Here is a 23680-nt window from a genome sequence, read left to right on the forward strand (position 1 = left end):
TTTGTTTTGTCATGGAATATCTTGTTTTCTCCATCTACGGTAATTAAGAGTTTTGCTGGGTATAGTAGCCTGGGCTGACATTTGTATTCTTGTAGGGTCTGTATGACATCTGCCCAGGATCTTCTAGCTTTTATAGTCTCTGGTGAGAAGTCTGGTGTAATTCTGATAGGCCTGCCTTTACATGTTACTTGACCTTTTTCTCTTACTGCTTTTAAAATTCTTTGTTTAGTGCATTTGGTATTTTTATTATTATGTGACGGGAGGAATTTCTTTTCTGGTCCAGTTTATTTGAAGTTCTGTAGGCTTCTTGTATGTTCATGGGCATCTCTTTCTTTAGGTTAGGGAAGTTTTCTTCTATAATTTTCTTGAAGGTATTTACTGGCCCATTTTACCTTGGGACTCTTCACTCTCTTCTATACCTATTATCCTTAGGTTTGGTCTTCTCATTGCATCCTGGATTTCCTGGATGTTTTGGGTTAGGAGCTTTTTGCTTTTTGCATTTTCTTTGACTGTTGTATCAATGTTTTTTATGGTGTCTTCTACCCCTGAGATTCTCTCTTCTATCTCTTGTATTCTGTTGGTGATGCTTGCATCTACGACTCCTGATTTCTTTCCTAGGTTTTCTATCTCCAGGGATGTCTCTTTTTCTGAATTCTTTACTATTTCTATTTCAATTTTTAGATTCTGGATGGTTTTGCTCATTTCTTTCACCTGTTTGATTGTGTTTTCCTGTAATTCTTTAAGGGATTTTTGTGTTTCCTCTTGAAGGGCTTCTAGCTGTTTACCTGTGTTCTCCTGTATTTCTTTGAGGGTGCTATTTATGTCTTTCTTAAAGTCCTGTATCATCATCGTAAGAGGTGATTTTATATCTGAATCTTGCTTTTCCAGTGTGATGGTGAGTCCAGGACTTGCAATGGTGGGAGTATTGGGTTCTGATGATGCCAAGTAACCTTGGTTTGTGTTGCTTATATTCTTACGCTTGCCCCGCATCATCTGGCTACCTGCCCTTGCTAAATCTGACTGGAGCCTGTCCTTCCTATGATCCTGATTGTGTCAGAACTCCTCAGAGTCAAGCTGTCTCTGTGATCCTGTGATTCTGTGATCCTGTGATCCTGTGACCCTGGGCTTGTTAGAGCACCTGGGAGTGGAGCTTCCTCTGGGTGTTTTGGGAATGACTGCAGAGTTTGTGCCCAAGGTCTGCTCAGGGCACCAGCCTGCCCACACAGACTGGAAGCAACCTGAGCCACTTGGTTGACAGAGTTCCTGTGTGCCTGGGTCCTGCTGGTCCCAGTTTCTCCCAGTGTAGGGACAGATGTTGTGTCCTCCTCTCCTATGATCCTTGGTGTATTAGAGCGCCTGGGAGTGGAGCTTCCTCTGGGTGTTGTAAGACAGGAAGGAACCTGAGCCACTGGGCTGGTGGAGTTCCTGTGTGCCTAGTCCCACTGGTCCCAGTTACTCCTGGCGTTGGGACAAATGTTATATATTCCTCACCTCTGATCCTGGGTGTGTTACAGTGCCTGGGAGTGGAGCTTCCTCTGACATTTTTTGTTTTAATCTCAGGTGTGGGCTATGGGATATGGGGCTGCTTCAGATCGCCCACAGTAGCTGTGATTTTGCCAGCAACAGCTAGTTTCTGTGACTGTGTGATGTTTGGAATTCTGGAAACTTTTCAGAGGGTGTATAAATGCTAGGCCCCAGAGCTGGGGTGGGCTGTTGTTGGTTGGCTGGTTGCTGTTGGTCATGGTTTATTAAATAGTCAAGCACAAAGACAAAATAAGAAGAAATTAGGTATCCTGAGGACAAAGATCAAACTTGCCCCCAAGGAACACAACACCCCCAGTCAGCAGAAAGTAATCTAACGATACTGTCACCACCCTTCCCCCTTTTTTCTTTTTTCTCCCCCAACTAGTGTCAGAAGATTGAAAGGGTGGAAAAAGGGTGGAGAAGGGTAGTAGAAAGAAGAATCCACAAGGTAGCCAAAAACTGCTACAAGGTAGCATCAATGAGCAGGTGTTCTTTACCTGCACAAGTTCTAAAATAAGTGTCACAACTGAAAAACAGATACCTAACCCTAACCCTCACCCAGAGCAAAGGGAAAAGAAGAGCTGCAGAACCCAACAGAAAGTATTCCACAGTGCTTGACACGCAGTGCTCAGATGCTTAAGCAATCAGGCCATGGTAGTGGAGGGAGGAAGTTTCAAGGTTGGTGGCAATGGCAGGAGAATGGGAGAACATGCAGACAGGACATAAGCAAGAGCTCAGTGCCCATCCTCTGACCTGCTCATCCAATGCTGCTTACCTTTGGGAATGCAAGCTGCACTTAGAGTACAGGGCACAAGAAAAGCCCTTCTACAGCCAGACAGAAAGCAATTTAAGTGACCAAAAACAGGGTGTCAAAGTAGCACAGTATATCCATAAAATCAACTGGTATACATTCACCAAACACTGTCTCAGATGGTGAGAACACAGAGAATGATGTGTACTACGGGACCACTGTCCCACTAGCACAGATACCCACATGCCCAGAAGCCAGGCAGGCACACACCCAGCACAGGAAAGGCTAAGCTGGGAGGACAGCACAGGTTTGAGGTCAGCCAGTGCTACATAGCAAGACTCTGAAAAATAGAAGCATCAGAATGACATACACGCATGAAAGGAGTTCAAGGTGACTTCTATTTACAAATTTGCTAAAACAAATATATTTTTGATAAAACATAAAGGTCACGGATTGGGTATTTCTTAATTTTTAAAGTTTATTTCTTTATATATTGGAAGAGCATACCTCACGGTGCAGGAAGGTCAGAGGACAGTCTGTAAAAGCTAGTTCTCCCCTATCTGAGTTCCAGGAATCAGCCCCAAGTTGTTGGATTTGGTGACAAGTTATCTTTACTCACTCAGCCATCTCCCCAGCCCAGGGTAGTTGTTTTTATTTTATTAGTAAACATCAAAAATATCTAATTAGAGCTTGAGAGAGGTATATATATCCCTGCAGGAGATGGCACATCCCGGCTGGTGTGGGCCTTCACAGGAGTTCTGCAGGGATGGCATCAGCCCTGAAGTGCAGATGCGGCAGAGAGCCAAATGCCTACTGCCAACTCAGTCCTGTCATGCTGAGTGCTGACGCCCTGCCCTGCGAGCAGACTGCTGCTCTGCGGAGCAGTCCACATATTTCTGCCCTGCCCGCCAGGCCCAGACCTCATCAGGTGCAGACTAAGTGTGCTCACTTGGGTGGTGTATTTCAGAAAAGAGAAAAGGCTGACACTAGCTAAATATATATACCTGATAGTCTAAAGGAGGTAAAACTAAATACCCACTACCTAAAATGAAGGAAGAGCTTCTCTTATCTGGCCAAATGCACCTTAGAACACACTAACCAATACACAGCAAAGTCCACATTGACATATGAAAAAAAAGCTCAGTCATAGAGTGTGTACTTAGCATGCCAGGAGCTGAAACCCCGAACACAAAGAAAAAAAAGTCCTCTGATCAGATCTCAAGGCAACACCTATTTATTTCTTTTACTGGTTGGTTTTGTGTCAACTTGACACAAGCTGGAGTTATCACAGAGAAAGGAGCTTCAGGTGAGGAAATGCCTCCATGAGATCCAGCTGTGGGGCATTTTCTCAATTAGTGATCAAAGGGGTAGGGCCCCTTGTGGGAGGTGCCATCCCTGGGCTGGTAGTCTAGGGTTCTAAAAGAAAGCAAGCTGAGCAAGCCAGGGGAAGCAAGCCAGTGAGAAAAATCCCTCCATGGCCTCTACATCAGCTCCTGTTTCCTGACCTGCTTGAGTTCCAGTCCTGACTTCCTCTGGTGATCAACAGCAATGTGGAAGTGTAAGACATTTCTTAAAAACTATTAGCCAGGTGATAGTGGAGTACAGCTTTAATCCTAACACCTAGAAGCAGAGGCAGACCTCTCTGAGTTCAAAGCCAGACTGATCTACAGACAGAGTAAGTCCCAAGACAGCCAGGGCTACACAGAGAAACCCTGTCTCGAACCCCCCACCCCACCTGCACACACATATGCATGCATACTTTCAGCTAAATGATGGACTTAAAGAAATTTCAAAACTCTCCGACCACCTAAGAGAAATGTCTTTCTGACCATAAAAAAAAAAAAAAAAAAAAAAAAAAAAAAAAAAAAAAAAAGTTCAAGGAAACAGAGAACTTCTGTTCCCAAAAGCCACCTGATAGGAAACCAGAAACGGGACAACACACAGTTAGCTAGAAAGAGCCAGTGTTCAGACTGTGTGAAGGACTTGTTCAGTAAATGAAGAAAGGAAGGATGTAGAAGGAAGAGAGCTATGGAAGCAGATGGAAGGCCCTGTGTTATGCCCATAGCTCAGCTCCATCCAGACCAGAGAGCACAAGGACACACTAGGCCCAGGCAGCAATTCCTTCTCTCTGTGCTCATCCTAGTCCTGGAAGTCCAGTGCACAGGAGCCCATTTGCACTAAGGGACAAGAAAGGGTTTCTGCATACAAGGAAACCCATACACCACTGGACAGCAGGGTACAGTCATTCCTGGCCCGTGGAACGTTTACAACACCTCACAGGAATTACAGAAATGGCCTAAAAAGGGATGCCACCTTATAAGGCAGGGACAAGTGACAGACAGAAAATATGTGTAAGAGTGGCCAAACCCTACAGGAAAGCCAAGGAAGGACAAGTCCTCGGGGTCATGGCCACACTTGTATGCAGGGGATGATGATGTACAGTAAGGGCATATAAGGGTGCAGAGGGAGTAGGGACTAGATGGATCAGACCTCTGCACTCACAAGACTAAAATACAGAGGCAAGGCCCATCTTGATCCAGGAGGCCACATAGCTGGCTCAAAAACAACCACGACACTTCAAGGAAAAAAAAGTGCATATACAAACACATGGACTTTTCATCCTGTAGTCACCCCTGAACAGTTCAGAATCACAGCCACGCTCCTGGCACTGATGTCACATTAGAAGCCAAAAGGAATCTATAGAGCATAAGCAATACTATGCTTTTTCTGCTTTCTTTGAGACAAGGTCTCACTCTTAGCTCAGGCTGACCTGGAACTTTGTCGTTCTCTAAAACTGCAGGCGTAAGCCACAGCAGTCCCCAGGTCCCATTGTGAGAGACCTGAGTGTCTGCACACACTCCTGGAACCGGTACTGTGGACATGGATGGTGACTGCCATGTGGGGAGAAGCTACCAGGCAGGGACCTCTCAAGTCCCCTGCCTCCACCTTCCAAGGGCTGAGATACAGGCTTGCCTACAACAGTTTTCAAATGAATGGCATGTTCCTATCTATTTAGTTCTATTACTTTTTTGTTTTGGTTTAGTTTTGGGGTTTTTTTGAGACAGGGTTTCTCTGTGTAGGTCTGGCTATCCTGGAACTCACTCTGTAAACCATGCCAATCTCGAACTCAGAGATCTGCCTGCCTCTGTCTCCTGAGTGTTGGGATTAAAGATGTGTTCCACTACACTGTCGTCATATTTTTAAAATGGCAGACTTAGGTTTTATTTGTATTTTTATAATTTATTTATTTATTTACTTGGGGGGGGCATGCACATGCCACAGTATGCAAGCAGAAGTCAGCTCTCACCTTTCACCATGCAGTTTCCAGGGTCAAACTCAGAATTTCCACCAAATACCCACTAATCTTGCTAACCCCATTATGTGGATTTTTAAAAGATATATCACAAATAAAAAGTAACTATCAAAGAAATTCCTTATAGTTAATAAGCAAAATCTCCTCATCTCCTATTCCCATACAGGCCACTGTTCTGCTCTTCCAAGTCCCTCTCTGCAGAAGCTTATCCCATCAAGGCAGAGCCTGACTCCCAGGCTTTCAGAAGCATAGTAACAATGCCTTGCATAAGCCAACCTGCATGCCACAGTATTAGTGCCCAAACCATTTCACTAGCACCTGTCTTATGGCAGGGAATCCACCCGCCATGTGCTCAGCACCCAAGCTAGCCTAAGTAAGCACACATACCTAGCAATGTCTTAGGGTTTGTCAAACCCAGCTGCACCACTGGGTTGTCCAGGATGGCCTGAAAGAGAGGGCTATTGGGATCGATGCCCTGGTCCAACTCCTCAGGGGATGGCTTCCGGTCCCCCAGCAGCCATTCACACTAAAAACCCAAGAACACCAGATGAGCTGTTAGTTCCTTCTCAAAGTATGTAAGGCTCACCTGTCCCTCTCTGTGGCCCTCCACAAGCTGCCATGGCTGCAATCCCTGGAAGGGACCCTAACATGTACAAATCTGGTCCACATTCAGCTAGAATAGACAGAAGGAAGGATCAGCCTGGATTTCTTAGAAGACCTGGCACTGCAGTTCAATTTGACCACAGCCATGGCCCTGGTCACAACATAGTCCCAAACACCCAGCCTTCTTCAAGGGAATCCCAGTATGACAGTATCTCTCTACAACAGTGAGCCTGGAGAGTCTAGATCCAGAACTGGGTTTCAGCTGTTTGAGCCTTGACTCCACACACAAATGAGAAGGTCACAGAGACCTCCCTGGACAGTGAGCCTGCCTGTCAGCAGTGCTATGTGTTCATAGCATGATATTCGAACCCTTTTCATTTGCTTATTCAGGTTTTGGTTTTTGTTTTTTTTTTTTTTTTGAGACAAGGTTTCTCTGTGTAGCCCTGGCTGTCCTGGAACTCACTCTATAGAACAGGCTAACTTCAAACTCAGGGATTTGCCTGCCTCTCCTTCCCAAGTGCTGGAATTAAAGGTGTGTACCCACACCTATCCTACGGAATTCAATTTTAAGAGCTAGTTGCCCACAGAATGTGCACACGAAGAGCACTGTGGGTCCAGGGTATTCTCAGTTTCTATTTGAACCATTTGCCCTAACATTTCATATGAAAAGTGCCATCACCAACTATGTGTGGAAGTCTTGACACAAGGGACATTCCCAATGCATGCCACATGAGTACAGGGGCTGTGAGAGGCTCAAAGCAGAACTCACAGCAGCGTTCTGCTGGTTGTTGTTCACTCGAAGGGCATCAATCACTTCCTTCTCGTCAAAGCCCATCTCCATCAACGAAATGACAGCCTAAGAGGGAAGGACAAGCTGGTCAGCACCTCAGGAGAGGACACTGCTGCCAAGGAGCAGCACCACTGCAGTACAGGTTTCCTTTGAGCACACATGAGATAGAAAGGAGCACCCTCCCTTAAAACCAAGGCAAAGCAAGAAAATGTTTCATCTCTGCAGCCAAAGAGAGAAGTCAGAGCCTTGAAAGTGCATTTGCTACTGCACATGAGTATACCAGGACCACTGACAAAACTCAGGCCCTAGGGGGCAGTTTTCCTCACTCTGCAGAAATAAAGCCCCAACTTGACCAATGGGATTCCTAAAAAAAATAGAAGCCAGGGGGCTGGAGAGATGCTCAGTAGTTAAGAGCATTGATTGTTCTTCCAGAGGTCCTGAGTTCAATTCCCAGCAACCACATGGTAGTTCACAACCATATGTAATGGAATCTGATGCCTTCTTCTAGTGTGTCTGAAGACAGCCACAGTGTATCCATACAAATAAAATAAATAATAAATCTTTTAAAAAAAAGAATAGAACCTACAGATGACACTCTAAGAAAACCATTTATTCAACATGCCAAAATCTAGGGAGCAGGTAGCATGCAACCTGAGTGGGCTGACCTATAACAAGAAAGTGAAAGGTCAGAGGAAGAACTGAAACTCCAACAAAGAACAGGAAGGTACATAAAGAACACACAGGGAGAAAGCATCAGTGTGTGATGGTAAGGTGTGACCATAAGTGTACACCTGTGGCAGCTGACAAAAGGCATACAGGTATCTCACATCCTGGCTCCTTATCCAGTAGCCAGCGTGATACCCTCCTCCTCCTCCCTTGCCAGCCCACAAGATGTCCCTCTAGCTCTCTGAACACTGTCCACCCAAAGGCCACAGCAACAGGGGCAGCAGCACTTGCAGAGGACAGGAGCTTGTATGTTCAGCTTTTCAAGAGATTCACTGAGGAGGAAGAAGCCACCTAGACCCATGCATGGATTTTTATACATGAGGAACCAGATCCCCAGGTCTGAATGAGAACTCCCACAGAGGCCCCCTGGTTTCCTTGCACAACACAACCACAAACCCAACCTCATTCTGAGGCCCCTATCACATACCCGAGCATCTGCTCGGAATTCCTTTTTCCTGCGTATCTTCTTGAAGATTTCTGTGAGCTCATCCCGGGACTCCTCATCTTCAACACTAGTTCCCACAGCAGCTTCAGAGGAGGTGGAGGTGGAGGCTGAAGCACCTGCCCCTGCTTGAGCAGCATGGCCTGGAAGAGGTGTGTCAATAGCTGGATCTTCCGAGTGTTCAATTAACCACTCCATAGCCTGAGGCACTGACATGCTAGAAGGGGACAAAAGACTCTTCTTAACTCGTCCAGGATAGCTACTGGAAACTTTGCTATCCTATTACTCCAATAAGTTTCAACAGAGATAGCAAGACACATACAACAAACATAGACACATGCCCAAAACACAAGAGACAAAGGAGTTCAGGTCCTAGGAACACTGCTGCTGACCAGCTCTGTCTATAGACGTCATATGGGGACTGAGTGAGTATTAGAACCAGGAGTGCAAGCAGACTATTAAGAATCCCCGTCTTGCCAGGAGCAGGTCTGGCTCAGAGCTCTCCTGACCTGAGAGTGCAGGACACATTTACAGAGTGATTTTTAACCCTCCTAACAGCCAGATATTGTGGTTCACACTTTCAGTCCCAGCTACTCAGGAGCCTAAGGCAGGAGGACTGCTTAAGTCCAGGAGTTCAAGACCAGCATAGGTAACAGAGACCCTCAATACACACGCACGAGCATTCACATGCACACACGCACGCACGCACGCACACACACCCCGCACACACCGCAAAGAGATCCTATATGAAAGCACTTCTGAAGCACAACAATAAGGTGCCTCTACTAAAGCACACAACTAGAAATGACTCAGTGGGGTCGGAGAGGGTTCCTAGCACCCATGTCAGGCAGTTCACAACAGTCTGTAACTCTAGCTCCAGAAGATCCAACTTCCTCTTCTGGTTTCTATGGGGATCCATACACACATGGACATATACACAGATAAATAAAAATTTTATATAAATCTTAAAAAAAAAAAAGCATGACTCCAGAGATTGGAAGGGGAATCACAGGGAAGCCCAGGGCAAGAAAGAAAGCATACTGGTTCAGCCGAAGGGCCTTTGAGGCTCTGCTCTCAGGAAAGCCCATCTCTGTGAGCTGCCGCAAGGCAGTCTCGTCCACTCGATCATCCTCGTCTTCATCCAGCATAGCTGAGGAAAAAGACAAGGCCTGCCATGAGGTGATTCCTGAGTCCTTTGAAGCCTCCCAGCCTCATCTGCAGAGGCTCACCTTACCTAGCAATTACCGACACCAAACCCTCTCCCTCATTAACCAAAAGCAGAACTTGCTTTCAATGTGAAGGCTGGGGACACTTTTAGGTGCAGCCTAGGACCCACTCATACCATTTGCCTTTTTAAACAATTCAACTGCATCAGGATTCAGTGCTAACAGCTTCTGTGCCACCTCAATGAGAGACACGAGGATCTTCCGGAGTTCTGTCTGGAACTGCAGTAGAATGAAGAAAGAGATCATGCCCGGTACAGTGATGCACACCTGTAATCCCTGCTCTTGCGAGGCTGAGAAAAGAAGATCGCTGGGAGTTTGAGGCCAGCCTAAACTATACAGTAAAACCCTATCTCAAAAAAAAAAAAAAAAAGATTATTTCTCAGAATGGCCAACAAACTTGCTTAAATCTGCAACCCTCCAGATCTACAAGGGCATGTTGGCCCTTACCTTTAAACTCAGAGCTGGAAGGCAGAGGCAGGCAGATCTCTGTGAATTCAAGGCCAGCCTCATTTACACAGTGAGGCTATTGTCTCAAAAACTAACAAAGAACCTTGCCTAGTACAGGGCCCTGGAAATGGGGCACCACAGTCTAAAGCCTCCGAGAGGCTGGGTCCAGTGTGGACCCGCAGAACCAGGCAGGGACACATCTTAGGCAGTCACTGAAGAAATACAAAGCTCTTATCAAAAAGAACCTCTTCAGAAGAGACCCCAGAGAGGTCTGGCTTCCTGCAGTGTCCAGACAGATGGGGACCTAACGAAGTTAAGGGGTAGCTACTTTCCCCAACTGCACACACAAGCACACCCTATCACCGCTGGCCCATGTGCACAAGCTGCAGGCTTTAGCTTAGCTTCCTTGTCCAAAGTAACTAGGAGCTCAGACTATTCCCTGGAAGCTTTGCTGTACTCAGAGCATTACATTTCCGTACAGCTGTCTGTCTGTCCAGTGCTACAGGTAACTTGTCAACCTTACAGTTTAAAAAAAATTGTAATTTATGGAACAGTTCAAAAGTAGGTAAAGGGGGCTGGGGAGATGGCTCAGCAGCTAAGAGCACTGACTGCTCTTCTGAAGGTCCTGAGTTCAAATCCCAGCAACCACATGGTGGCTCACAACCACCTGTAATGAGATCTGACGCCCTCTTCTGGTGTGTCTGAAGACAGCTACAGTGTACTTACAGTGTACTTTATAATAAATAAATCTTTATAAAAGAAAGTAGTAAAGAGTTCCTGAATATTCTGTTTCTGATTCTTTTTTAGGGGCTGAGAGGTAGTCCTAACTATAACATCTAAGCTAGCCTCAAACCTAAGCTCAAGCCATCCCCCTGTCTCAGTCTCCTGAACGCCAGAACCACAGCATAGGCCGGTCACCATACCATCCCCAAGCACTTTTAAAGAACTTCTTCCCCAGCCCCACACTAGGTAGGTACTCACATCTCTCATGGTGGTCTGGACAGCAGTCCGGTCTGTGCTGCAGGCAGGCAGGTTGGCCGTTGCTCGAAGAATAGCATCTTTGTCTGGAGCCTTTTGCTCTTGTTTCTTCTGCAGAGAAAATGACTCAAGTCAGAAAAGCGCCCAGGACCATGAAGACATGACAGTGAACATGGAAACAGCCCAGAGAAAAGGAGACTAGGTCCCTTCTAAGCCTTAGGTGTGATCCCCTTGAGTTAGAGGATTGTGGAAACTTCTGTGCACAGAACAGGAAGCAGAAGCCTAACAAGACACTCCAGACATGACCTCACCTGCTACAAACCATATGCAGGCGAAGACAGAGAGACTACTTCATCAGACTAGGGAAGAGGCCTCCCAAGCCTCCATGAGTGAAAGAAGGTGACAGAAGCTCACAGATAAGGAGGGCAGGAGAGAAAACAAAACTGGCAGTGGCCACGCAGCACTTAGCAGGTACAGAATGGTTAGAAGATACACTCCAAGGATGGCTGGGGCCATAACTAATGCCAAGAGCCCACAGGGCAGACCCTACCAAGAGCAAGGCTACACCAACCCACCAAAGGGCAGCAAGATACAGGGCCAGAGACAGCAGGCCTGGGATCCAAGAGTCAGAATGGTACATCTGCCTCACAGCCTTGGCCAACAGCAGTCTGGTTGGCCTGAGACCCTAGAGTGGGAGGCTGCACTCAGGGAGGGAGGGAACAAAGGGAAGGGGGCCTTCCTGCACCCAGCTACTGCTCTGCCTCTTGTTCGCCACAGCTACTCAGACTCAGAAAGCCAATCAGAACAAATGAGACAGGAAGGGTACAAAAAGGTCTCTGCCACAGTGAGCTCAGCAGCTGGCACAAGCCACCTAGGCATAAACCACCAACAAGCCTCCAGGGCTCTCAGAGGCTAGGGGCATAAGGAACACTTCCAAGACCAAGAAGAGGAAAAATAAAAGTAGTGAGAAGAGGAGGAGGAACAGGGAAGGGAAGTGGGCCCCTCAGCCCCAGCAACCCCAAGCCATAGCCACCTAGTATGTGCTGCTGGTGCTACCAGCAAGAGCCAAAGCAGCCAGGTAAAAGGGCTATAGAATGGTTAGAAGATACAGTTACAGAAATCCACAGGATGGACCACTAGGCCAGCCAACAACAGCTGCAGAGAAAGAAACCAAGAAAGAAATGATCAAGAATGGTCAGAGAAAACAGGTATGGTGGCCACACATCAGTAATAGCAGCACTTGGGAGGCTGGAGGGAAAAGACCTCCAATAAATAGTTCAAAGCCATCCAAGCCTACACAGCAGCAGAGCTAGCAAGAGCTGCATAGCAAACAAGGTTTTACCAGAAAACTCCAACCCTCTGAGGAGCTGTTAGATGGCAGAACTATGGAGAGCAAGGCCTGGTTAGACGCAGTGTGGATCTGAAATGTGTCTTTCTATTTGTTTTGTTTTTTTCCAGACAGGTTTCTCCGTGGAGCCCTGGCTGCCTGAGACTTGCTCCATAGTCCACGCTGGCCTTAAACTCAGAGATCCACCTGCCTTTGCCTCCAGAGTGCTAAGATTAAAGGCGTGCACTAGCACCCACCTGTAGATGTGTGTTTTAAAGAGTATGCCCCATCCCTTCTTGTCACTCTTCTTTATTCCTGACTAGCATGCAGTGAACAGCTTTTCTTTGCTGGTTCTTCCACCATGTTTCTGCACAGTTATAGCCTAAAAGCAATGATGCCAGCTGATCCAGACTGAAACTTCTGAAAAGTGTACATCACAATAAGCCCTTCCTCTAGAATGTTACCGTAGGTATTAAGTCACAACGATGCCAAGTTTACACACCGAAGGAAAACAAGACGACACTCAACTCTGCAGAAGCAGAACTCACACAAACCCTATGCTTCCTGTTTACAGTCCCCGAGTCTGCAAGACCCTAAGATGTAAGCAGGGTGATCAGTCCTTGGCTTGGGTTTTAATACATGGCTAGAAGCAGAAAAAGCAAATGGTTTTCGGGCCTAGCTACTCTGAGTTCTTACAAAGAGTATCACTCTTTCCGACAAGGGGGTTCAACCATTAAAAATCTTTGCTTCTTTGGAAGAGATGGAAAGCCATGTAAACTGCCTCCAGGAACTAAAGGTAGCCCTCAGCTGACCTCCATGACAGAGTCCTGTCAACTGTCTGAAAGTACCTAGAAGCACATTCTTCCCACAATCTCAGCTGAGTCTCTGTCCTCACAAGCCTTAATACTATGTTCAGAAAGCAGGCCTGTGGCAACCAAAGGAGAGAATCATCCAACACGGAGAGAATCAGAGCTGGCTGCACAGTAGCAATTCAAACAACACACATAGGCCAGAAGCACCTGAGGGCCTTACATACACAACACAAATGCTCAATCATTAAGCTACATCCCCGGGCCCAAGACAAATAGAAATCTTAATATGCTATACTCCTCAGAGAAATGAGTACTTCAATGACAACAATAAGTAAACAGGACTGGCTTCACCAGCATTCACTGTCACTCAAAGGAAGAGGCTAGGAGGGGAGCTGTATCCTTATCACTAAGAGGCCACACCTTACGTTGTAATTCCAAAAAGTGAAATGGATGCCAAGTACCTAGAGAGCAGGAAGAGAATTACTGAGGATAACAGCTGAAGGACTTAGAGGTAGGCTTGGGTGGATGTCAGTGGCATGAATAAGGCAGCCAGAATCTGTCCCCATCACCAATAGTTGAGTTACTTCCTTTAGGAAACGTGAGTCAATTTTTATTAGATTTGTAGTACTCTTTGACTCTTAATAACTGCATTATTTTTACTTAGAATTTGAAGTAATGCCATGATTTTTAACTTTGCAGTTATGTACTATGTCAAGTCAGCTCTAGCAAGCTACTAGCTAGGTACCTTAAGTACCTTAAGCAAGCAGCAGGCTACACAGTTTTGGGTCAGAACTATGGTTTTAATTTATTATTTATTTATTTACTTATTTATTAATGAGTGTTCATAATGTATGCTCACCTGCCAAAAGAGGGCATCAAATTCCCTTATAGATGGTCATGAGCCACCATGTGGTTACTGAGAATTGAACTCAGGACCTTTGGAAGAGTAGCTAGTACTCTTAACCACTGAGCCATCTCATCAGCCCCTAGAACTATGTTCTTAATAGTTACAGGGACTTCAAGTCTAAACATCCAGTTAGAACTGTAATCTGAGCTCTGCTATCAGCTAGAAAGCAGGGGGAGGTCCAAGATCTGTCTGGTGAAGATGGATGGAGCAGCCTGCCCATGTGCTGCTGACTATACCCACACCCACACCCACCCATCACCATGGCCAGGTGGCCAAAGATAAGGAGGGTGTGAAGGCCTGGCACTCTCCTATATCCTTGGGCCCAGTAGAGATCCCAAAATAACCCATCTGCTATCAAGTCATAGGTCCACCCAAGAGCTGACTTTCCCTAAGACCAACAAACATTCTCTCTTTGGCATTTCAAAGCATGTACAAGAAACTCCAGTCGGGCAGTGGTGGCGCATGCCTTTAATCCCAGCACTTGGGAGGCAGAGGCAGGCGGATTTCTGAGTTCAAGGCCAGCCTGGTCTACAGAATGAGTTCCAGGACAGCCAGGACTACATAGAGAAACCCTATCTCGAAAAACCAAAAAATAAATAAATAAATAAATAAATAAATAAATAAAGGAAGGAGGAAAGAAGGAAAGAAGAAAAGAAAGAAAGAAAGAAAGAAAGAAAGAAAGAAAGAAAGAAAGAAAGAAAGAAAAGAAAAAGATACTCCAGAGCCCTGAGACAGGAAAAAGGTATTAAACAAAGGTGACTGCCTTTTAAAAGAGTACATCCTAGGACTGGAGAGATGGCTCAGTACTGAAGAGTGCTTGCTACTCTTCCACAGGACCTACATTTAGCTCCTAGCACCAATTTTAGGAGGCTCACATCCATCTGTAACTGCAGCTCCAGGGGATCAGATAGCCTCTTCTGACTTCTGTGGGCACAGACACACAGACTCATAGAAATATATAAATAATAAAATAAGTAAGCTTTATAAACAATCTCCCTCCACTAGGAACAGGCATATGGTCTGCTGTTAGAGCAGACAGCTACTGACAGCTGCAGTGGAGAGCCTTGCTGAAGGATGGGCTCTGGGGCAGCCACTATACAAGAGACAATGGAGTAGTTTTCCTAAGGCCCCTAGATAAAGAGAAGGTGCAAGCCCCAGATGACACTCTAACACAGACTTCAAGACATAGAACTCAGCATAACTGCAAAATTGCAAGGACACACACAGGCCAAATCAGGTGCGCAGCTGTTTGTCACCTCTCTGCATGCCGACCCTTTATGTGCAGAAGCCACACTGGCAGCAGCACAGAGGAAGCACCCGCTGAGGACAGTGTTCTCACTCTCTTCTGCCTCCAGAGTGCAGCTCTTCTGTCCCTGTTCAGCAATCACGAACACACTCAGAGCAGATCAGGCTTAGCCATGATGAAGTCCCTTCTACCACACAGGTTGTGGAGGGACTATGCAGTCCCAGAAAATAACTCAAGGACTTCTTGGAGGTCCGACACATGAGAGACATCTAGCAGTGAAGAGCCCTAGTTCCTAATGTTGACACTTACCTTTTCTTCTGCTGAGACATCAGCCATCTTAGGGAGTGGAGAAGGGGCACGCTTTTTTATCAATAACAAGACATCTAGAAAAAAAGAGTTATTTATGAAGTCAGTTACTGTTCTATAGCCATAAATGACATAAGAGGTACCAGATGGGGGTCAGGGAAATGGCTCAGTGGGTTAAGGGCTTGCTACAGACGAGTGAGGATTGGGCCTCAGATCCTCAGAACCATTTGAATAACAGGTAGGCATGGCAGCTTGCCCATAGTTGTACCACTTGGAGGCAGAGACAAGAAATCCCCAAATCAAACTGGCTAACCAGAATGGCTGTATAGACAAGCTCTGGGTTCAGCAAGAGACTCTGCCTCAATGAACAGATGTTAACCCCAGACTTCCACATGCATATTTATATATTTGCATATGTATACATATACAAACCACATATGCATATGACACACAAGAATGGTGCTTAATGCTTGAGGTTAGAAAGCAGGATCCCTGGGTCCCTTCTAAGCCAAGCCAGCATCCCCTCCTCAGTTTTGAAGTGGCCCTTGGGTCTCCGCAGATGACATGGGTCTTCAGAGGAGGTCACTGAACATCCCTGACAACCATACACAGCACTAGAGGACATCTTGCATAATGTCTTTATTTTCAAGGGTTCAGTTCTAAAAATCTGTGAGGCAGTAGGTGAGTGGTCTAAAGCATGAGCAACCTGTGCCAGTCCATCAGTCCATAGTTCACCATGGCGGGGGAGGGGAGTGGGATCACCTCCCCCTCCATTTTGAGCTTGGTCATAGCCATCATAAGTCCTTATCTGAATGACATACAGAAAACAGGTTTTGTCCCAGAGCCAAGCATAAATGAAAAGTGAGTGTGCAGAACAGAAGTATCTCACCCGGACCCTCAAACAGCCAGCCACTGTGTTGAGTACTTCCAGCACAAAAATAAAGCCACAGAAGCTCGAGAATCTGGTTTTGCTTTAAAACAGGACTAATCATGACACTCATTTGGCTTCTCAGATGTCTGCCAGTTTTTTGGTTTAGGTTTCGGCTATTTTTCACAAGTACACCAAGCACGTACTTCTTTTCATTGAAAACAAAAAACAACAAACAAACAAACAAAAAACAGTCATTCTATTTCTCCTGCTCTGTGTGAATTCAGAAAAGCACCTTGTGGGTGACCGGGGGATGCAGGCTCCATGTTCTGTGAACTCTGCCTCACAGCCTCCTTACCTTGGTCCTGGATGTTTTCTTCCAAGATCGTTTTGCTGTCACTCAGCACCCTCTCTGAAGCAGCATGTATTAACTTATGGTGGGTCACATTCTTGGGGTCTTCTAAGCTCCCATGAGCACCCTGGGGGAAGAATGAAGCCACAAATTTCTAAATTGGAAGTAAATTATGATAGGAGTAACACAGAGCCTGACATCTTAAGCCACACATACAATTACTAAGGCTTCTTTGTCTCTTTTGTCTCTCTGTTGTGTATATATGTGTAGTGTATGTATATTTTTATGTGGGTATGTATATGTGCTTCCACAAGCATATGGCAGCGCTAATGCTGGGGGGGGGGTCTTCCTCAACTACCTACTTTTTTTTTTTTGAGACAGTATCTCTCTCATTGAACCTGGCTTATCAATTTAACTATGCTGACTGGCCAACAAGCTCAAGATCCTCATCTTTGCACTCATCCTCACCCCACCTTAATGCTGGGGTGACAGATATACTGCTGCCGCTGGCTTTTACACAGGTACTAGGGATCCAAACTCAAGTCCTCATGCTTGTATAGGAGACACTTTACCAACTGAGCCATCTCCTAGCCCATGGAATTATAGCATTTTCATACTAGTCAAGACATTAGAGTATAAATGACAGTAAAGAATCCCCATACATGATTTAAACAACAACTGAGTAAAATACCAGCAAGCATTGACTCCTCCACGATTTCCAGCTTACAACCAGTCCACAGTAGACTCTTGGAATGGCTAAGAGCTTGGGAACACAAGATCCTACTGATAAGCACTTGCAACCCAAATCACTTTAGTTTGGAAAGATCTGGAAAATGACTTTTAGATGAATATATACCTGTGGTCTCCTGAGGATCTGAAGATCTAGTTGCTTTATGCATTTGCTTTTCCTTCTTCAGCAGACACACAAAAGTCAGAAGAACTGTACAGAGAGAAGACTGCTTTCCAGGAGCAAGGAAGCAACACCTGCCCAGTGAATACCACAAAGTCCTCAACAGAGCACAGTGCACAACTGGCCCCAGCCTACTCTTGGGCCCAAGCAATAACTTACTCCAGATGCAGCCTACAGGAAATCAAGGGGCACATGGCTGTGTTTATGTCTCCAGGGCCCTAGAACCTAGTGACAGCATTAGGCAGAGGAGGTAGAAAGCAAACTATCAGTGCTACTGAGGAAGGCAGCGCCTCTGAAAGGACCCAGCAGGGGATCCTGCAGGCACCTACCTCATGACAAGTGACTTCACATACTGAGTGGAGGCTTGTGCAATGCCTTCAATCTTCCACCACAGAGGCCTGGCAATCGTAGCTTATGATCTCAGCAAGGCTCCAGCACTCACTCATACAGAATGCAAACACACCATCTCCAATAACAGAGCCCTGCCTGCCTTTAGGCCACACCTATGATGTATCTGAATGCCAAGGAGACAAAGACCAAGAACACTCTGCCGGTACCACATGGCACAAACGTGCTCACTGTGCCTGTGTGTTCGTCACCAGGTATACTCACCCAAGTTTGTACAAGTTTCCACAAGTCCACCACTGTCCAGCATCACAAAACTTTCCCAGGCCCAGGTACCTACCACACATAATACCAAGTCAACTGCAGCCCCTCCCCAAACTCAGAACAAGGCCAAGGGCTATAACTATTTCTTGCTATGGTCCCTGGTGTTAGATTAAGAATGAAAGAAGTTCACGAAACCCAGTGAGAAAGATGACTCACTAGTGCTTTCTAAAACCTGAAAGGGATTGACACACAGGCGTGGAAGAGGAAGCTTTGGCCCGCCCCAGAGTGGGCCACTTTGCACATTCAGGACACAAGGTTCTTCAGGCCTTCCTGGATGTTCTGGAAGGTATCTTGGGTACAATGATGCACACACTCAACAAAGGGCCTCTGTATATATGGCTGCTAACCAGAAGAGAAGAAAAAAAACAGAAGCATGCATTTCCCCCTAGACCCTGGAATTTTAGAGTACCAGAATCTTGCATCAGTCTTAGACTGAAACCAGTTTTGAAAAGTGGACCATTACACACAGACAAAGCTGTTAAGACTAAGGGCTTGGCTGGGCGGTGGTGGCGCACGGCTTTAATCCCAGCACTTGGGAGGCAGAGGCAGGTGGATTTCTGAGTTTGAGACCAGCCTGGTCTACAGAGTGAGTTCCAGGACAGCCAGGGCTACACAGAGAAACCCTGTCTCGAAAAACCACAACAACAAAAAAGAAATACCCACGGCATCGATAAGGCACACTGCTGGGTGTCTATGAGGGCTTTCCACAGAGAATTAAATGAGGGAGAAGAAAACCATTGCATGGGCTGCTGGAGTTCCAGACTGAATACAAAGAAGTCAGCCAACTGAGCGCCAGCACTGCCCTTTCTGCTTCCTGATCTAAAGATATGTGAGCAAGCAGCCTCAGGATCCCATTGACTGAGCCACCATCATAAAGAACTGTATCCCTTCAAACCATGAACCAAAATAAACATCCCTTCATTTGCTTTGATGTGGTACCAGGTCATAACAACCAAAACAGTAGAACACCCATTCTGCTTCGAAAAATACTAAGTGACATGCTTTGAAATTCTAAAATCCCTGGCTTATTCTAGCAGATCTGTCAAGTTCAGAATACAGTCTGAAACACAATTAAAAAATAGTAACTGTACTCTGAAGCATGTCAGCAGCACACCAGGAACAAGACATGACACAGGTTGTCACACTACACACCACCACAACCCTATCTATGTTCATGTGCACATATCCCAGAGTTGTCTGTCATTAGCTCCTGCTCATGTCTAGTACTGTACATCATGGAAAGATAAGAGGGCCTGGGGGCTGGAAAGATGGCACAGCAGTTAAGAACACTGACTACTCTTCCAGAGGTCCTGAATTCTATTCCCAGCAACCACATGGTGGCTCACAACCATCTATAATGGGATCCAATGCCCTCTTTTGGTGTGTCTGAAGACAACAACAGTGTATTCATATACATTGAATGAATAAATCTTTAAAAAAAAAAAAAAAGCGGGGGCTGGCGAGATGGCTCAGCGGGTAAGAGCACTGACTGCTCTTCTGAAGGTCCTGAGTTCGGATCCCAGCAACTACATGATGGCTTACAACCACCCCTAATGAGATCTGACACCCTCTTCTGGTGCTGTCTGAAGACAGCTACAGTGTATTACGCAGGAGCAAGTAGGAATGGAGCAAGCAGGGCTGGAGTGAGCAGGCTATCCTGAGTTCAATTCCCAGCAGCCACATGATGGCTCACAGCCATCTGTACAGCTACAGTGTACTCATACACATAAAATAAATAAATAAATCTTTAAAAAAAAAAAGCTAACAAGGCCTAAAATGTTCGCAGGACCCGGGACAGTTCAGGCTTTGCAAAAGTTGTGTGCTTCATCCAGATGCTTTACACTACAGAGAAGTTCCTCCACACTACAGCTCCATCAGACCAGACCACCGCTAACCCCCTCTAGAAAAGAGGGCTCACTGTGTCCCTTTCCTAGTGGAAGCTGGGGAATACCATGGTGAAGTCACTTTGGATAAAACAAAAAGGGGAAGGCAAAAAAAACCAAATCTATTTCCTTAAAAATTTAAATAACAAGCCTCTCCTTGGTACAGTTGTAAACTCTCATGAGTGTTGAGGGAGAAAATTTTTTAAAAACTCTATCATACCCCTCAGGAAGAGAGGAAAGAAGAAAAAATAATAGTGATAACAACCCCAGTAACCAGGGTGCACAGAAGAGTAAAGGGAACGGAAGTCAAGTCAAGACAGCAAGAGCTTTTTTATTTTATTCTTTTGGTTTTTCAAGACAGGGTTTCCCTGTGTAGCTCTGCCTGTCCTGGAACTCACTCTATAGACCAGGCTGGCCTCAAACTTAGAAATCTGCCTGCCTCTGCTTCCCAAGTGCTGGGATTAAAGATGTGCACCACCACCGCCCAGCCAACTGGAATATTGAATATCATAAATAATTAGCATCATATCAAAACCTGCTGTCTAACCATACTGCTCCTAAAATGTATTACTAAGTACCTGTGAATCATCTCCCACTCCCTTCATAGAATATTGCCATGCTGATTATGTATGTCCACACCACAGGTGAGTTAGGCAAGCTACCACAGCACTGAAGGTGACAGCCCATGCTCATGTGGTTTGAGGCTGACAATACCTTTCACTCCTTTAATCTTTACACTGGCCTTGAGGTTATTCCAAGCTCAGCCCAGAGGAACTGACCCAGGGGATGACACAGCATAGTACTAGACCAGCACGGGAACAGTCTAGATGCCCGAGGAGACCACAATCCTTAAGCTTGTGATGAGCCTCTGGGTCTTGCTATGGAGAAAACCCCCAGGCTCAACACAAGCTTAAAGGTTGGGGACTCCTTGGGCAGTCTAAATACATCTTGCCCTTGAGCATGTGAGCCTCACTGAGGTGAACCACAGACACTGAGACCCATGGTTGCTCAACATCTAATGCACTGCAGAAGAGGGACTTGAAACAGATCTCTTGGAGCCTGCCTGACATTACACACTGACTACACAAAGGCACACACATGATAAACTACCCTTTGCAAGCGGCTGCTATAGTAACTTGAAGACTGCCTTTTAGAGGAAACACAATGCTAAACTTTAACACAACCTACTGATGTAGATTCCTAACTTTCCGAAGAGTCCCCTCTAAAAAGCTGTCTGGCACTAATCATGTCTTCCATAGGCCACCAGTGTCTAACAGGCATCTGAGACTTAGAGCATCTAAGAGCATCTTAGAGCATCTCATCTTTAACTGAGAGCAGTTAGAGCCAGGAAGGCTTCAAGAACTAATCCCAAGACTTAACTAAAACTGAAAGGCTATCTACAGTACAACATTCACTGAATGTAAGCAAACTTAACAAATGCCACTGGCAAGGAGACAGTTGTCCTGGATCTTTCCACTCAATCAACTGTTGCCTCAATAGAAAGTAGAAGCCAAGGGACTTTTCCTAACAGTGACACTATTTTAAGTGACTACTGCTAAATGTCAAGTCCTGGCCAGGAGCTCCTAGCAGCTGGCTCTTCAGGCAACTAGCCGGTCCTCTTATAATGGGATCTAGTTACTTCCAGCTTCTGGAGAAAACTAAAACCTCATCCCAAGAGTATGCAAGCCCCAAGACTAGAAAACCATAAGCCCTTGCCTTTGCCTCTCCCAGTCTCCGTTCACTCTCGCCTTCACCTCCATAGCACGTTGCAGAAACTAAATAAAGCTCGCCCATCAGTCGAGCCAGATGCTCTTCTCTGAGCTGCTAGGTTTGTGATTCGAGGTGTGGAGAAAAGGAGCGGGAGGCGCTGCCCCGGCCCGGAGGAGCGAAGGCTGCACGGCAGGGTCTGGGGACGGGTCCAGGACGAAGCGAAAATCTGGCATCTAGGTAGAGATAGGAGTGTCGGGGCAGATGGGAGGCTGGGGGCTGGGGCGGAGTCTGGGACATAAGTCTAGGTTTCTGGTTTCCAGAACGGAGGCAGAGGTGGAACTGGGTCGTAAGGAGCTCGGCCTTACATGTTTGAGGCAACTCTCCTTGAGCTTCTCCACCGATGTGTCCTCGGTCGCCTCCTCCACCCACTCCGCGCCGTCGGCTGCGCAGATGTGCAGCCGAAGCACCTTGCCCGCGAAGATCTTCTCCTCCTGCACGAACATCGCGCCGCCGCCCGGGCCTGCACCCGCCGCCCGAACCCGTGAAGGTCACTGGAGCTGGCGGGAGGACCAGGGGCGGGGCCGGGCCGCCGCGCGCTCCTTCGCTGGCCGCCGCCGCCCCGCCCCGGCTCCTGTCAGCTCGGCAGCTCGTCACTGAAGAGGCAGGAGCCGTACCTTCGCTGCCACTGCCCGCGTCGCCGTAGCCGCCGGGAGCGCGCAGTCGCAGCCGCGCCGGAAGTGCGTATGGGCGCTCGTGGGTATGCCGGGAAATGTGGTTTTTGTGGTAGCAGTTCCTCTGTTGTCCCCGCCGCGCCGGAAATAGGTAAAGTGTGCCAAGGCACGCTGGGAGTTGTCGTTCCCACGAGGGTTCACGGCCCTCTTGCCAAAAATTAAAGCGTGAGACGGGCCAGATGCATACCGGGAGTTGTAGTTCTCCATATACCTCGTTCCTTCAGCACCGCCCAGCCTTGTTACCTAATTTGCTGGTCTGTTGGGATTGAAAGGGCTCAAGAGTCAAGTACATAAGATCTCAGAGTTGTCAGGGAAAAATATAAAACGTCTGGGTCAAGGCACTACGAATGTGTCACAGTTGTAAGTGCTTGTCTGTCATGCACAAAACCCTGGGTTTGATCCTCGGCGCTGCATAAGCCTGACACAGGTTTATAATCCTAACGCTTTGGCCGAACTAGAGGTTCTAACAGATCATCCTTGACTACATATAATGCGTTCAGGACCACCCTGGAATACAAGCCTGCATAAAACACATTCAAAAGCGCGTGCGTATGCACGCACATAAACACACACACACACACACACACACACACACACACACACACACACACGGTAGAGAGATTGCTTTCTACTCTTGCTGAGGATCCTGGTTTGTTTCTCAAAACCCACATGGTTTTTCATCTTCAGATCTTCAGAACCATCTTGAAGATCAGACACCCTCTTCTGATTCCCAAAGGCATGCCAGTAATGTTGATACATATATGTAAACAAAATACTCACAAAATAAATCTTTTTAAATTAAATAAAACAAATAAAAAATAAACAATTATTAGTGATCCAGGAATGGTGGCGTGGAGGTAGGAGGAACAGGAATTCAAGTCCATAGTTATCTTTGACACGATCAATGAGATCTTACCACAGATCTCCGTCTTGGCAGATGGTATAGAACTAAGCAATAAGGGTTGTGAGGAGTGGGTCTAAGGCCCCTCCAGCTGGTCTTCAAGTCCCCCAGGCCTCTCCCCAACGAACCCCTAGCTCTTTGTCCAAAGCCTAGGCAACTCAGCCCAGTCTTCAGAGGTCTTATGCCCTCTTTCTCCTGGAAGCCTGTCATGGCTGCCTCCTGGGGCAGAATAAGAATGTTTGCAAGTCTTTCCACATA

At 46.5% G+C, this 23680-nt stretch overlaps 1 protein-coding gene and 1 long non-coding RNA gene across 4 annotated transcripts in view; both read right to left on the reverse strand.

The window, feature by feature from the left end:
• Positions 1 to 22524, reverse strand: part of Ubac1 (UBA domain containing 1) — a 26704-nt gene extending 4180 nt beyond the window's left edge. Inside the window, exons 1-9 of one of the 3 annotated variants that reach the window (XM_031369389.1) lie at positions 22156 to 22521; positions 16625 to 16745; positions 15402 to 15475; positions 10804 to 10911; positions 9492 to 9594; positions 9191 to 9299; positions 8135 to 8366; positions 6961 to 7047; positions 5976 to 6114 (exon numbers count right to left, since the gene is read on the reverse strand). In XM_031369389.1, coding sequence (XP_031225249.1) covers positions 5976 to 6114; positions 6961 to 7047; positions 8135 to 8366; positions 9191 to 9299; positions 9492 to 9594; positions 10804 to 10911; positions 15402 to 15475; positions 16625 to 16745; positions 22156 to 22293 — 1111 coding nt within the window. In that variant the 5' untranslated portion in view covers positions 22294 to 22521. Of the gene's footprint in view, positions 1 to 5975; positions 6115 to 6960; positions 7048 to 8134; positions 8367 to 9190; positions 9300 to 9491; positions 9595 to 10803; positions 10912 to 15401; positions 15476 to 16624; positions 16746 to 21796; positions 22136 to 22155 lie in introns of those variants that run through there. The other 2 variants (XM_031369390.1, XM_031369391.1) reach the window with 2 other exon arrangements.
• LOC116089839 lies at positions 16954 to 18471 on the reverse strand. Its single transcript, XR_004118480.1, has 2 exons — positions 17858 to 18471; positions 16954 to 17558 (listed from the first exon to the last, which is right to left on the reverse strand). It is a non-coding gene; the product is annotated as an uncharacterized LOC116089839 (long non-coding RNA).
• Positions 22525 to 23680: the final 1156 nt, after the last annotated feature.

This window comes from Mastomys coucha, unplaced genomic scaffold (genome assembly GCF_008632895.1).
Source record: "Mastomys coucha isolate ucsf_1 unplaced genomic scaffold, UCSF_Mcou_1 pScaffold15, whole genome shotgun sequence".
Lineage (NCBI taxonomy): Eukaryota > Metazoa > Chordata > Mammalia > Rodentia > Muridae > Mastomys > Mastomys coucha.